At 42.2% G+C, this 14,126-nt stretch overlaps 1 protein-coding gene across 4 annotated transcripts in view; it reads left to right on the top strand.

Moving 5' to 3' along the window:
* Positions 1 to 11,741, top strand: part of ptbp1.S (polypyrimidine tract binding protein 1 S homeolog) — a 28,135-nt gene extending 16,394 nt beyond the window's left edge. For 2 of the 4 annotated variants that reach the window (XM_018233503.2, XM_018233481.2), the window contains 5 exons: positions 5,690 to 5,723; positions 6,666 to 6,758; positions 8,631 to 8,847; positions 9,522 to 9,599; positions 9,679 to 11,741. In XM_018233503.2, the coding sequence (XP_018088992.1) occupies positions 5,690 to 5,723; positions 6,666 to 6,758; positions 8,631 to 8,847; positions 9,522 to 9,599; positions 9,679 to 9,811 (555 nt within the window). In that variant the 3' untranslated portion in view covers positions 9,812 to 11,741. 4 annotated transcript variants of the gene reach the window in all.
* The last annotated feature ends 2,385 nt before the right edge of the window (positions 11,742 to 14,126 follow it).

Raw genomic sequence — 14,126 nt, 5'->3', positions numbered from 1 at the left:
TGTATTGCCACTACGATATGGCAGACAAAACAGAGGAGCCCAGGACCTCAAAGTCCTCAGCACCTTCTCGCAAGGCTGCACAAGTGTCTTACCTTGCATGTGCAGTGTGCAACACCAAATTTCAGAGTGTTTCGTCTGAATCTGTGTGCGCAGCGTGTAGACACCCTCCCTCTCCACCTGTCGCAAACACAGCCAGCACTGCCAGCACTTCAGACACCGATTTGGTCCGTGCTCTCTCTATCTCACTTGCTGGACTACAAAATTTATCCCGCATTCCTGAGACTTTAGACAAGGTTCTAGAAAGACTGTCTAATCCTACTAGGTCACAGGACAATAGACCTACTGCCTCTAAACGATCCATTATCTCGCCCCCAGATTCCCCTGGGGAACAGTTTAGCCCCTCTGATGAGGAGGGACAAATTCCTTCGGGCGACGATTCAGAGGACCAGCCTGACCCAGATCAGGACACTCCCAGAACCCAAAGGGAGGTAGAGGGACTTATACAGGCAGTACTTACAACACTCAATATCGAAGACACAAATTCGACTGTAGAGCCAGCCAAGAACATCTTTAAGAGGCAAAAGAAAGCCACCTACATCTTCCCAGCATATGAGCAATTAGAGGAAATTGTCAAATCTCAATGGAAAACCCCTGATCACAGAGTGCAAATCTCCAGGCGTTTTTCCCAAACCTATCCTTTCCCACAAGATTGCATTGATCTCTGGTCATCCCCTCCGGCGGTTGACCCACCAGTTTCCAGACTTTCCAAGGCCACCACTATTCCTGTGGCAGACGCGGCGTCATTCAAGGATCCAATTGACAAGCGTCTAGAGGGATTCTGCAAGGCAACCTTTACAGCTTCCGGTATGGCTTTCAGACCAATATTTGCTATAGCCTGGGTAGCCAAGGCTATGGAAGTTTGGGTTGAACAGACAGCACAACTTATTGGGTCCGATGACCCCTCTACCGACGCCCTCTTATCACAAATAGCAGACGCCACTTCCTATATCTGTGACGCTTCACTAGATGCTGCTAAACTGGTGGCTAAGGCATCAGCTCAATCCATAGCCGCCCGAAGATTCCTTTGGTTGAAGTCATGGTCAGCTGATTTGACATCCAAGAGATCACTCGTTAGCCTCCCCTTCCTGGGCAAACAGCTCTTTGGGGCCGAGTTAGACAAGATCATCTCACAAGCCACTGGCGGTAAGAGTACCTTGCTCCCTCAGACTAGAGCGAAGAGAGCAACTTTCAAGAGAAGACCGTTTTTTCGGCCCTTTCGCCAGGGACAGCGGACGAAGTCTCAAGCGGACAAGTCCACCTCCAATTTTCGCCAACGCTACCAGCACAAGCAAGGAGCCCACTGGTCGTCTTCAAAGGGACAGGCCAAGCCCTCCCAGGACAAATCCGCCACAGCATGAAGGCGTACCCACCCTCGGAGGGACCCCTCTGGGCGGCCGTCTAATGTCCTTTCGAGAGGTGTGGAAAGACCAAATACGGGACCTTTGGGTCATTCAAGTAGTGTCTCAGGGTCTCCTCATAGACTTTGTTCGTCGTCCTCCCCGCAGATTTTTCATATCCCGACTGCCCCTCGATGTTCCCAGAAGGCAAAAGTTCCTCTCAGTAATCCAAAACCTCTGTTCAGCAGGAACTATTCAACCAGTGCCTCCAGGGGAAAGAGGATGGGGATACTATTCCAACCTTTTTATGGTCCCCAAAAAGGACGGTTCCCTGAGACCGGTTTTGGACTTAAAGGACCTCAACCCCTTTGTGAGAAAGCTCCATTTCAAAATGGAATCCATACAATCGGTCCTAGCATCCATGGAGGAAAACGAATTCATGTCAGTCATAGACGTCAAGGACGCCTACCTCCATATCCCGATTCACCCGAATCATCACAGATTCCTCAGGTTTTATGTCAACGGCTCTCATTGGCAGTTCGTGGCGCTGCCATTCGGTCTATCGTCCGCTCCCAGGACCTTCACCAAGGTGATGGCAGCAGCACTAGAACAGCTCAGGATCAGGGGCATCACAGTTATTCCCTACCTGGACGACCTCCTGGTCAAGGGTCCGTCTGCGGCGATTGCCCAGTCACACACTTCTCAGACACTCAAGGTTCTGGAGACTCTGGGTTGGGTCATCAACTACAAGAAGTCACATCTCTGCCCGACTCAGACCATAGAATACCTGGGGCTGATTCTAGACTCCCAACGAGCGAGGGTCTTCCTTCCACAGGAGAAGGCCAAAGTTTTACGGACGCGCATACAGACTCTCAGATCTCTCACCCCGGTCCCTCTTCGCACGGCCATGCGAACGCTGGGTACAATGGTCGCCTCATTCCCGGCCATCCCATATGCCCAATTCCACACCAGGCCTCTCCAACACCTGATTCTCAGACATCAACGGAGGGATCGACGGCACTTGGACCGCCTGATCGTGATCCCGGTGCAGGTTCAGAAGTCCCTTCTCTGGTGGACCCACCCTCTCCGTTTCACGCAGGGAAGGCCCTTCCCCAACCACACTTGGACGGTGGTCACGACAGACGCAAGCCTAACAGGGTGGGGCGGAGTTCTAGGCCAAAGAACAGCCCAGGGCTGTTGGAGCCAAGAGGAGAGACTTCTCCAGATCAACTTATTGGAACTAAGAGCCATCCTGTACTCACTGCAACAATTCTCGCCATTCCTTCGGGGCAGGGCAGTAAGGATTCAGTCGGACAACGTGACCGCTGTGGCCTACGTGAACCACCAAGGGGGCACTCGCAGTCCCGCGTCCTTACTGGAGGCAGCCAAGATTCTGACTTGGGCAGAAGACAACATTCCAGAGCTCTCCGCGGTACACATACCAGGGGTCGACAACTGGCTCGCAGACTACCTGAGCAGGGAAACTCTGGACCAGGGCGAGTGGAGTCTCAACCGGGAGGTTTTCCAACTGATCGTGGACAGGTGGGGTCTTCCAGAGGTGGATCTCATGGCATCCAGATACAACCGGAAGGTTCAGAGCTTCGTTGCCAGAAGCATAGACCCGTTAGCTCTCGCGGTAGACGCTCTGGTGATCCCCTGGAACTTCGCCATGGCCTACGCATTCCCTCCACTAGCTCTTCTTCCGAGACTCATCAAGAAGATAAAGAGAGAGGGAACTCGGACCATCCTTGTGGCACCCTACTGGCCAAGACGGGCTTGGTTCGCCGACGTGGTGGACCTGTCCATCGACGTCCCATTTCATCTCCCGGCGAGAGAGGACCTGCTAACACAAGGGCCCGTCAAACACCCGAATTCTCATCGCTGGGCTTTAACGGCGTGGCTCTTGAAACCTTAGTCCTTCGAAGATCGGGGGTCCCCACGGCAGCCATTCCGACCTTGCTTCGGGCACGTAAGCCAGTATCCGCGAAGGTCTATCATAGAGTATGGAGAACCTTCATCGGCTGGTGCGAACAACGAGACGTAGATCCACAGAGGGCCTCTGAGAGTGACATTCTTTCCTTCCTCCAAGATGGGCTCAACAAGGGCTTGGCGCTGAGCTCTCTGAAGGTGCAGGTGTCGGCCCTTTCCGTTCTCTTCCAGAAAAGATTTGCCTTACGGAACCATATCAAGACTTTTTTACAAGGAGCGACTAGAATCGTGCCTCCCTATCGATGTCCAGTTCCCCCATGGGATCTCAATTTGGTTCTCTCCGTCCTTCAGGGGGACCCTTACGAACCTATTGCAGTCATTCCGCTAGCCACACTTACTGAAAAGGTTGTTTTCCTACTGGCAATCACGTCTGCACGTAGAGTTTCGGAACTGGCTGCACTCTCTTGCAGGTCCCCGTTCACCATCATCCACAAGGACAAGGTCGTTCTTCGACCCACGCCTGACTTCCTTCCCAAGGTTGTCTCAGAGTTTCACCTCAACCAGGACTTGATAGTTCCCTCGCTGTGTCCGGAGCCCCGGAACCCCTTGGAGACCAAGCTAAACAAGTTGGATGTGGTTCGAGCAATCAAGGCATACTTAGATGCAACACAAGGGATGAGGAGGTCAGACTCTCTTTTTGTTCTCCCGAGTGGCCCCAAGAAGGGCACGAAAGCTTCCAAGGCAACGATAGCTAAGTGGATCAGATCCACCATCATCAGAGCATACTCCGTGAAGGGCAAGGAGCCTCCACTTCAAGTTAGAGCTCACTCAACACGAGCCTTGAGCACGTCTTGGGCAATTCGTCATCAAGCGTCTGTTGAGCAAGTCTGCAGAGCAGCTACATGGGCATCTCCGCATACCTTCACGCGCTTCTATAGGCTGCACACACAGGCCTCAGCCGAAGCCAGCTTCGGGAGGAAGGTGTTACAGGCTGTCATTACCTGATCATCTTTGGGGTTACAGTGTCCCGCCCTCAGGGGTTGCTTTGGGACATCCCCATGGTGCCTGTGTCCCCCAATTAGGCAAGAGAAAGAGAGATTTTTGTACTTACCGTTAAATCTTTTTCTCTTGTCCTATATTGGGGGACACAGGCCTTCCCGCCCTGTTTACTACTGTGCAATGTATTGCGTTTGTGTATAGTTACTCCGTTTTGGGAGTCCTTGTTTTGAGGGTTCTGAGGGGGTTGAGGACTCCTTCTCTGTTTTGGGTTGCTTATCTTATACTCCTCTTCGGTTGAAACTGAATATAGGAGGAGGAGGCAGGGGATGAAGCCCAGAGCAGGAGGAGGAGTCAAAGGTTAACAAGTTAGTGTCCTTTTCCAAGCTGCAGGATCTTCATCCCCATGGTGCCTGTGTCCCCCAATATAGGACAAGAGAAAAAGATTTAACGGTAAGTACAAAAATCTCTCTATCCTTATTTTACAATAGAGGGTACTTTATTCACTATATATTGGTCAATTTAATTACTCTCCCAAAGAGTTTATGTATAAGGATTTTTGTTAGCTCCTTTATAAAGAATCATGGCAGGAAAGTGTATTGCATGTATAAACACCAGCTCTTGAAGAAAAAAAAGTGAATTGGCTGTATTTTTGAATTTTATGCTCAAGCTTTTTTGGTGGTACAAGTTTAAGTCTAGTCCTGCTTAGCCTATAGTTTACAAAATAACAATTTTATGATTTATCCTATTGTACTTTTATGCTGTATCCTGAACAATTACTTTAGTATACTGAAGTTTTATAATACCTCTAGAAATCTTGCTTCTGTGACCTTTTAATTGACTTAATATATCCTCCTGTTTTACTTGTTTCCATTTCATTTCCTGTTTCACCAAATTACAACTTAAGATACTGTCTTTAAACATTACATTAAACTTGGAAAGCTTAAACCTTTTAAACTTATGGTCTCTACATATTCCTTTATATATTTACTGACCTGTTTTTGCTACTTTCTTTTCCTTCCCATTCCCTCCCTTATTTGTTATTCCATTGATCCGGAATTTCTTTGCCAACTGACTGCACGGCATCTTCTGCTTCCTGTTGTGCTTGAACAAATCCAAAACATAAAACTATCCCTTCCAAAAAATAAATAAATAAACCAAAAACACAACAAAACCCAAACACCCTGCTGTCTGGATCCAACCTATCCTTCAAAAATATTAACCACCTTGAATATCATCCGTCAACTGCTACCACTCCTCCGGTGACACCTTCCTCGTGGACCATTTCTGCAAGCTGTGCTCTTCCCCCTCCGGCTCCTTTTCTCTACCCCTGTCCCTCCGCTGCCTTGCTCTGCTGTTCTCTAAAGAGAGTTACACCCCAATGCCTCTTTATTCTTTTCGGTATGTTTTTCACACTTATTACTTTTTCATTTTGTTTTACTTAAGTTTTTGGGGGACTGGGTCTGCATGCATGTTTTGTGTTGGGTGGGTATTTGCAAATCTTAAAAGGTACAGCATTACATGAATGGTGCATAACAGAAGTTGCTGCAACAATCTTGGCTAACTGTCAATGTACATCAAATTGTCAAATCTACAGCGTACTTGCAAGTCTACACATTAAGTTGTAGAACTGTACCTTTTAAAAATCTCTTGCATGAGCATTGATGTGATCTACCCAGACCGTAATGGAAAGTGTCATGTGAAAATACTTTGAAGGTGGGATAGCGTGTCTGCTAGCAGAATTGGTATTTGCTCCCAAGTACTGCTAGCACGAGATATGCAAAGATTATAATATTGTCACTAAAACACACAGGCTTTTGGCCTCTTATATATGGTTTATATATATTTTTAATTTGGCTAGCCCTATAGACCTATGTAGGCTTTCATCCATTACCTTCTTTTTACAGAAGTGTGAATACTTCAAACCAGAGGTGGAATCTTCTGGACAAATCTGTGTACAGAAAACCTCCTCAATGCTTGCCTCCTAAGAGGGTCTTCATAGACCTCCTGATCAGCACTTATTTAATGTCTTTACATAGTTATTTTGGTTTTCTTTGCTAAAGAGCCAACAATATCATCACATTGTGTGCTGTTGCCTTTCAAATTTACTAATGCAAGGAGAATAGCTGATCTCTCATTTACTAAATTAAGCTGTTCTTGGTAAGGCAAGTGATCTTTTTTTTTTTTTATTTTTAGTTTCATCTTGCTTTACCTATTCTGTATGACTTGCCAAACCATAGTGTAGCTTACTGTGGGATAAATGTTTGCAATTGAGCTTTTATTTTACAGATTTTATTTTTTCAATATTGCTATATTTGATAGTAACCATCTTGTCTCTTTAAGGAGTGTATGGTGATGTGCACAGAGTGAAGATACTCTTTAACAAGAAAGAAAATGCTCTTATACAGATGGCAGATGGGAACCAAGCTCAACTTGGTAAGAGCTATGTGACTTCCAGTCTTATTGTCAAAATTAAATTCATTTTCCTGACTAAGTTGCAGAATGAAACTACATATTACACACACTAATAAAATGTATCTACAATACTAAAGCTTTGCAAACTTGACTGTTCAACTTTCCCTTTTCTGTAGAAAAGCAGCAGGAAGGTATTGGGTTGTGGGTGCAGCAGTTGTATACAAATGGGCATATACAACGGCTACATACAAAAGGGTCAGGTCTTAAAATTGTGCGCAAGCTTTGTTTGTAGTGTATAAAGAGGAAAGACTGGCTAGTTTCCTTGAAGACATGTACCAGTGCATGTTACACTTAGGAGTGTTCTGGTTACTTTATTGTAACTTTATGCAAAAACCCTACTAGTCTGTTCCACTTCTTGCCTGCTGAATTCTCTGGCTGGACATTGTAGAATAGGAACCTACTGACCTGACTGGGAACTGAAGCCTGTCTTTGCTTGCATGACTGCAGGGCTGTTATTGGCTGTCCTGCTTCTACTGGCATGGACCATTAGGACATGCCTGACGGGGACCAGATAACATCTATGGGGGAGCTCCAATAAAGGGGACCTTTTTTTATTTTTTGTAAGTTAATGCTACAGGCAGTTAATGATTTTCAACCCGAGGTAGAACACACACCATATAGTATTCATTATTGGCTACAAAATTAGGCCTTTCACTTATCGATGGCTCCTTTAATTGTTAAAGAACTAAGAATGAAAACATTTCTCGGGCATATTTAAGAGATTATGCAATTTGAGTTAGCAGAGACCATTCTCTGTATTGTATATGGCAGGGTATTTGGTGTTTTGTAGCCGAACAAGTAGCACCATGTGTCATTGCCCTTAAAGCAATATTTTCACTTAAAGGAGTTGTTCACCTTCCAAACACTTAAGTTCGGTTGTTTTCAGATTGTTCCCCAGAATTATTTTTTACTGTTTTTCCCAAATCTGTTTAATTTTGAATGTTCCTGCCTCTGGTGTTTGTCTGGCTCAGTAATTCAGGTGCAAACTGTAAACTTACTATTTTGCAACATTTAGCTGATACTTTTCTCAGCAGCATCTCTGGAGTATTGGTAACTATTGTTTCAATTCTAACAACTACCTGTAATGAAACCTAGGGTTCCTTCTTCGCAAGGACAGATAACCTGTATTGTCTAAATGTTTCAATTTAGAACAGTTTACAGGGTCAGTAACCCCCCCTCCCAGAGCTGCTTAATGACACTTCAATATTAGAAAAATGGTGACATAGAAAAAAAAAGTAATTGGAAAGCCTTGCTGGTGATCTATCTGAAAACAACTAGTTGTTTGAAGGTGAACAACCCCTTTTAATTGCATCACTGACCTTTGAAGATTAACACTTTTATCATAGCATTCTGAAGTCATTTGGTGGTTTAAAAATAAAATAATCGTGTTAGGCCATCTGCTTTAGCTTAATATTACATTATCCGTTTATTCTTTTACCTACTTTTATTTAGATTGTTTAAAGTACCATTTAATGCAATCAAGTAAAGTGATTCTTTAGAATAAGTTTCTGTTTGTAGAAAAAGTGATGCCGTTGGCACCGAACTGCACATTTCTAATTGTATTTGAATTCTACTATATTTGATGTAAAAGGCCATTGCCTGTTATTACTTAGCCACAGGGACAACGTTGAAATCTCTGCCTTTTCTAGTTTGGTTTAGCATAATGATTCCTACCCTTTCCAAACTGTTAAAGCTGTTTGTGCTCTGTTTTCAGCACAGGTCAGGGGTTTGGTAAATCAAGAACTTCTCAACTCCCTGACAAACAGTTTTTGTGATTTTCTTTGAAATAGAGATTAAGTTCTGAAGTCAAAACATTACTTTTTGTTAATGCAGCAATGAGTCATCTGAATGGCCAGCGGCTCCATGGAAAGCCTCTCCGTACAACTGTATCCAAGCACCAGACAGTTCAGCTACCACGAGAAGGACAGGAAGACCAGGGCTTGACAAAAGACTACAGTACTTCTCCCCTTCACCGCTTTAAGAAGCCAGGCTCTAAAAACTTCCAAAATATCTTCCCTCCATCAGCAACACTGCATCTCTCAAACATTCCGTAAGTTCATATTTGGGTTTGCTAACAAATACTAGTTTATCAATTTGTGAGTTGCTACATAAAGGGGTTTTTCAGTGACATATTAAATTTTTACTCACCTGTCACGGTAACAAATTTACTGCAAATTATTTGGCATCGTGCAGGCAATACATCCAGTTGGTTTAAAAGAGTCGTGATTTAATAGGTTATGTAATTTAAACAGAGCATTCTCCTTTTTTGCTTAATTTCTACACTTCTTACTAAAGTTACTTACACACTGTGTATAATTCACCTTACTGGTTTCTGGTATATATTTGCTAGCCAGTTTTGATACAGATCCTTACTTTTAGTGGACATGAATGAAGCGCACTTTCCTTCTACATATCCTGTTTAATGTCTTATTCCTAGGTGCAGCTAGTTGTTTTTTGAACTGCATGTACTTAATGTTTTAGGAAGCCTATTATGGCTTGCGAGCATTCACGCAGTTCGCAGCATTTACAGTTTGCTCTGTAGTAAGTTAGAGATCCTGTGATCCTTTTTTGCAATACGCTTACTGAAATGTAATATATACATAGAAATTGGATGGAACCAGACCAGGAAGAGCAGTAGCTATGCTGCAAAATATGCTTTGATTAGACACTACATGTTTCTGCCCTTTATCAAGTGTACCCCTTAGTGACTGTCTTTTTGTGCAGGCCATCTGTATCGGAAGAGGATCTAAAGATGCTGTTTTCAAATAATGGGTACACAGTGAAAGGATTCAAATTCTTCCAGTAAGTGTTTTTTTCTTTTTTGACATAGAAATGTCTTATTTGGTTTTCAATTTCACTTTATCAAAATATTCTTTATCAGGAAAGACCGGAAAATGGCTCTCATCCAAATGGGTTCTGTTGAAGAGGCCATAGAATCGTTGATTGAATTGCACAACCATGATATGGGAGAGAACCATCACCTCAGAGTGTCCTTTTCCAAATCCACAATTTAAGGTTCATGGCAGAGGAGAAAAGACGGACTCTTAAAGCCCAAGGAGAGTGAGATCTGATATCAGAAACCATTCCCAAGGGTTCACTTCCATCATTCCAGATAAAAGCCACTTTATGGATGAGAAATGCAACTAAAAGTGTCCTTGAATATCGGATTTATTTTACACATTTTTTTTTTTTTTTTTTTTAATTCACACAACTGTTTTTAGATGGTGACATGGGGCAATAAGGATTTGTCCCAAGTATGTCTAAGCCCAATACAGGAGACTTTATATAAAGCAAGTCTATTTAAGGACCAAATTTTTCCATTCCCCTTGCAATACTTTTGTGTAGTGTAGGTTTTCAGGTCTGCTATAAATTTACTATGCAGCTTATACCATATACCAAACTATTGTAGGAAGAGCTTTTATATTCCATCTTGAGCTAGTAGAGCCTTAATTTGGCATAATGCTTCAGGCATTCAAGGTGTTGCTGGGAAAAGACTGATCTATCCCTGGCGTATTGAGTGTGTAACTCAAAACATGCAGGTGTATAATGTAACGGATTTACACTTTACCTTTTGTCTTAACTAAATGAAGCTTTGCTTCTTTCTCCTGTAGAAGGCATCTACTTTCTTCACAATATTGACCAAATATACTCATTGTTCCAAGGTGGTATTTCATTTGATAGAATACGCAAGTGTAACTCCTGACAGCTTGTGGATACTATGGGAATTTGATTCCAGTGCCGTTTTGTTATGCAATTTGATATATTTATGGGACTTGACATGGTATGTTGTGTCTGAGAGGATGAAGAAAATATAAATTGACTTAGAATGACACTGACTCTGAAGGTTCTGAAATTTAGAATTTTTTTCTTTTTTTAATTTTTTTTAGCGATTATTGCAATGCTTATTTGATCCAACTTTGCTTTTCCTATGGGCACCACCAAGCCTTCAGTCTTGCCTAAATATGCCTTAATAAATCACCCTACTTGGGTGTATAATTTGGGACCAAATCACTTCAAAGAAATTAACAGTCCAGTTGTCATTCCATTAGGTGGGTCTCAATCACTGACCATATATGCACATTGTTTGGCACTTAATGTTGGGGCATCCCAGCTTCACCTGAGCAAGTGACAAACCCGTAAATATTTATAAATGGTATGGGCTCGGTTGGCTTTCAGTAAAGAATGCAAACTAATCTGCTGGATTCTGAACTGGAACATGTTGAAGAAAATTTCCTCCATGTCACTTTCTGGCAATCTTACTTTGCCTTGTTAATTTTGTTACCTCAGTGGTATGAAATTTACACAATGGCTCAAATTCTGGACAAGCCTTAACGCTCCAGTCCAATGTGTTAAGTGCCTTAATGCAACATTCAAAAGTATGTATTGCTAGATTTCATTTAGTTGCCACCCCAACCCCAAAGTTTCATGACTAGATCTCTGTAAAGGATTTCTCCAGAGATGCATTTTGTTTTTCAACTCCAGTCTTGCTGTACATTGGTCAAGTTTTACATAACTGCTAGAGCAGTATTGGTAAAAACTTTGGCAGTCTCTTTAAAATGTACCGAGGCTTCAATCAGAGACCCTGGTTTCATTGATAAGCAAGGATGCGGATGTGCCTCTCTATACTGTGCATTTCACTCTGTATACAAAATTGTGTAAATAAATGTAGCTTTTATATACCTGTTCAATTACAAAGCTGAAACAGTATATTTTGTGGTAAACTGTATATTTTGATAACCTTTCCAAGATCCAGTATTGCAGGATGCAGGTATGACCAACAGCTAAAGAAAGCCATTACCTCTAATCAAATATTTGTATGAAAGACATTAAAACTATTTTATAAAAAACCTTTATACTTTCTGTAGATGTTTGTTCAATCAGACTGTAGCAATCAGCCACTATGTATTTGGGCTTATAAATAAAATTCTTTTTCTTTTTTTCCTATCTGTGTACTTCCGACTATTTAATAACCACTGTAGTTCCTACTTACTTTCAGTTTTCTCTTGGGCTCTTAACCAAATAACATGTTTCATAATAGCATCATTCTGGGCAGAACAATCCAGAGAAATGTCTTATAACCGCTCTTCAAAGTACATTTTAAGATGTTTGTCATAACAGTTGATACAGGAATGGTATCTCCAGAATACATGAAACTTAGTTTTTCTGGATATGGGCTCTTTGGAGCACACTGACTTAAGCCTTCTAAAAAAAGTAAATGTTTTATTTTTTTTTAATTAAACCTGCAAAGTTTTCAAGTGACATGCCAGTTCTGTAAAGCTCTGCCTTTTTTTTTTTTTTTTTGCTTATGGGGCCTGTAACACAAGTTATTTGCTTGCATTGGCACTACCCATTTATTAGATGGCCAATGAAAGCTTAACACTAGCAGTGACCATCTTTCAATCTTGCTTTGCCCAGTCCTTGCCTATATGAACCATTACCAGCATTATAGTTGACCATAGAATTACCGTCATAAGCTATGTCCATGGAGTGATCATCTGAATACTGTTTATCTGTTTTCTCCCAACATTCGACTCCCATCTGTGACAAATTAAAGGCTATTTTATAGTATTAAAACTACTGAGGCGGGCATTGACAAAGGTTCGGGGTAGTAAAGTTGATGGGTAGGAGTGGTGTTTACAGTGCCTGCTTTCTTATCCCTTAAAGGAACAGTAACACCAAAAAATAAATGTGTTGAATGTCTGCCTCCATGGCTACACAGCAGCTTGTTTATATAAACTATAGTAGTGTTTCTGATTTTACCAGTGCAGGGCAACACTGCATTATATTGTCATTCCTTTAAAACATCTTTGATCTACTCCTAAATCTATGGACTGAACGAATGCAGTGTAGTTAATATACAGTATGCATAGGTCTCTGACCACTCATTGCTTGTGATATAGGATCACTCTATGTAAATTTTTTCTTAATTTGAGATTTTCAGTGAATTGAAAGTTTCACGTATGGAATAAATGCTATAATTGATATATACTGGTAAAAAAAACTCATAATAAAGCAGCTGTGACTGGGCAATAACTGTAATGTATGTGGATTTCTTTTGCAACACTTTGCTGCTTGGGCAGTTGTGAAAGACTGTAACTGTACCAGTATTGTATCATAGGACAGTGAACCGCTGCTTATCACTGCTTCTGAAGTATTTCAATCTAGGCTTTGCTGCGGATTTAAACCAACCTTTACTTGCGGTTTAAAGTATGGTGTTTAAAGGGATTCTGTCATGCGGTTTATGGTGTAGTGTGAGTAGCTATTCAAAACTGAAGGCACAGAATTCACAGCAGGTAACAAGCATACAGAGTATACAATGGGATTCTGCATTGCTTACGTTATCTACTATATTTTTTGTCCTGCTTGAATTGCTGCCCCCATGACTACACAGCAGCATGTTTGCATAAACTAAGTTTCTGAAGGAAATGCCCCAGTTTTATTAGTGCACTTATATTTTTGGACGTTACTGTTCCTTTATCTACTTTATCCCAGTGATTTATATACGAAAAAATAATCTTCGTGCAGACATTGCTGTTTTAGGATATTGGTACACCTCATTGTGGCAGCCACAAAAATGTTGTAAAATTGGATGTTTTACCATACACTAAAATTGCTCACTCTCTAAGGACATCTTGGTTGTAAATCTCGAAGTAGTGTTGGCAGAGATCCGATTGTTGTAATGATGGAAAGGTCTCTGCTATTGGACTCTGCAGGTCATCTGGCGGATTGATGGGGAAAGTCTTGGGGGCTCACTTATAAATACCAGGTAAATCTGCACCTTGGCAGTGACCCACCCATAGCAAACAATTTTTTTTCCAGCCAGCACTAATGAAAGCAGGCATCTGGTTGCCATGAGTAACTACTCCTGTGGGATGAATTGGAACTCTGTTGGTTGCCAGACTTGACCCCTAACGGCCGTGCCAAATTACACCAATGCTCTAGTGACTCGAATCTAAATCCAATCAACCCTTCCATTGCAATATTCATGTTATTAATGTAACTATAGGTTGTTGTTAGGTTTGCTTGTGTAAGCAATTACTCTTAAGTTCCTAAAACTGACTCCTTTGCCAACCTGACTGGCTTTTCAGCATGTTGGTTTCTAATGTTAAAAGGACTACTGATGCACAAATATGGCATGACCCACACAGAGGAGCATGGGGGGGGGGTAGAATGAAAGGTCAGTGTCAAACTTCTGTGGTAGCTTTGGCTGGAATTTCCAATCTTCTACTTATTGGAGGGCTGTTAGTAGTGTTTTTAAACCACAGCCATTTTATCACAAGCTTTAAGACCCTGTCCACTTTAATAGTGGTAACACACCAAAAAACTAGA

Source organism: Xenopus laevis, chromosome 1S (assembly GCF_017654675.1).
Source record: "Xenopus laevis strain J_2021 chromosome 1S, Xenopus_laevis_v10.1, whole genome shotgun sequence".
Lineage (NCBI taxonomy): Eukaryota > Metazoa > Chordata > Amphibia > Anura > Pipidae > Xenopus > Xenopus laevis.
Note: the sequence above shows the minus strand (reverse complement) of the source record. Positions and strands in the feature narration are given on the sequence as shown.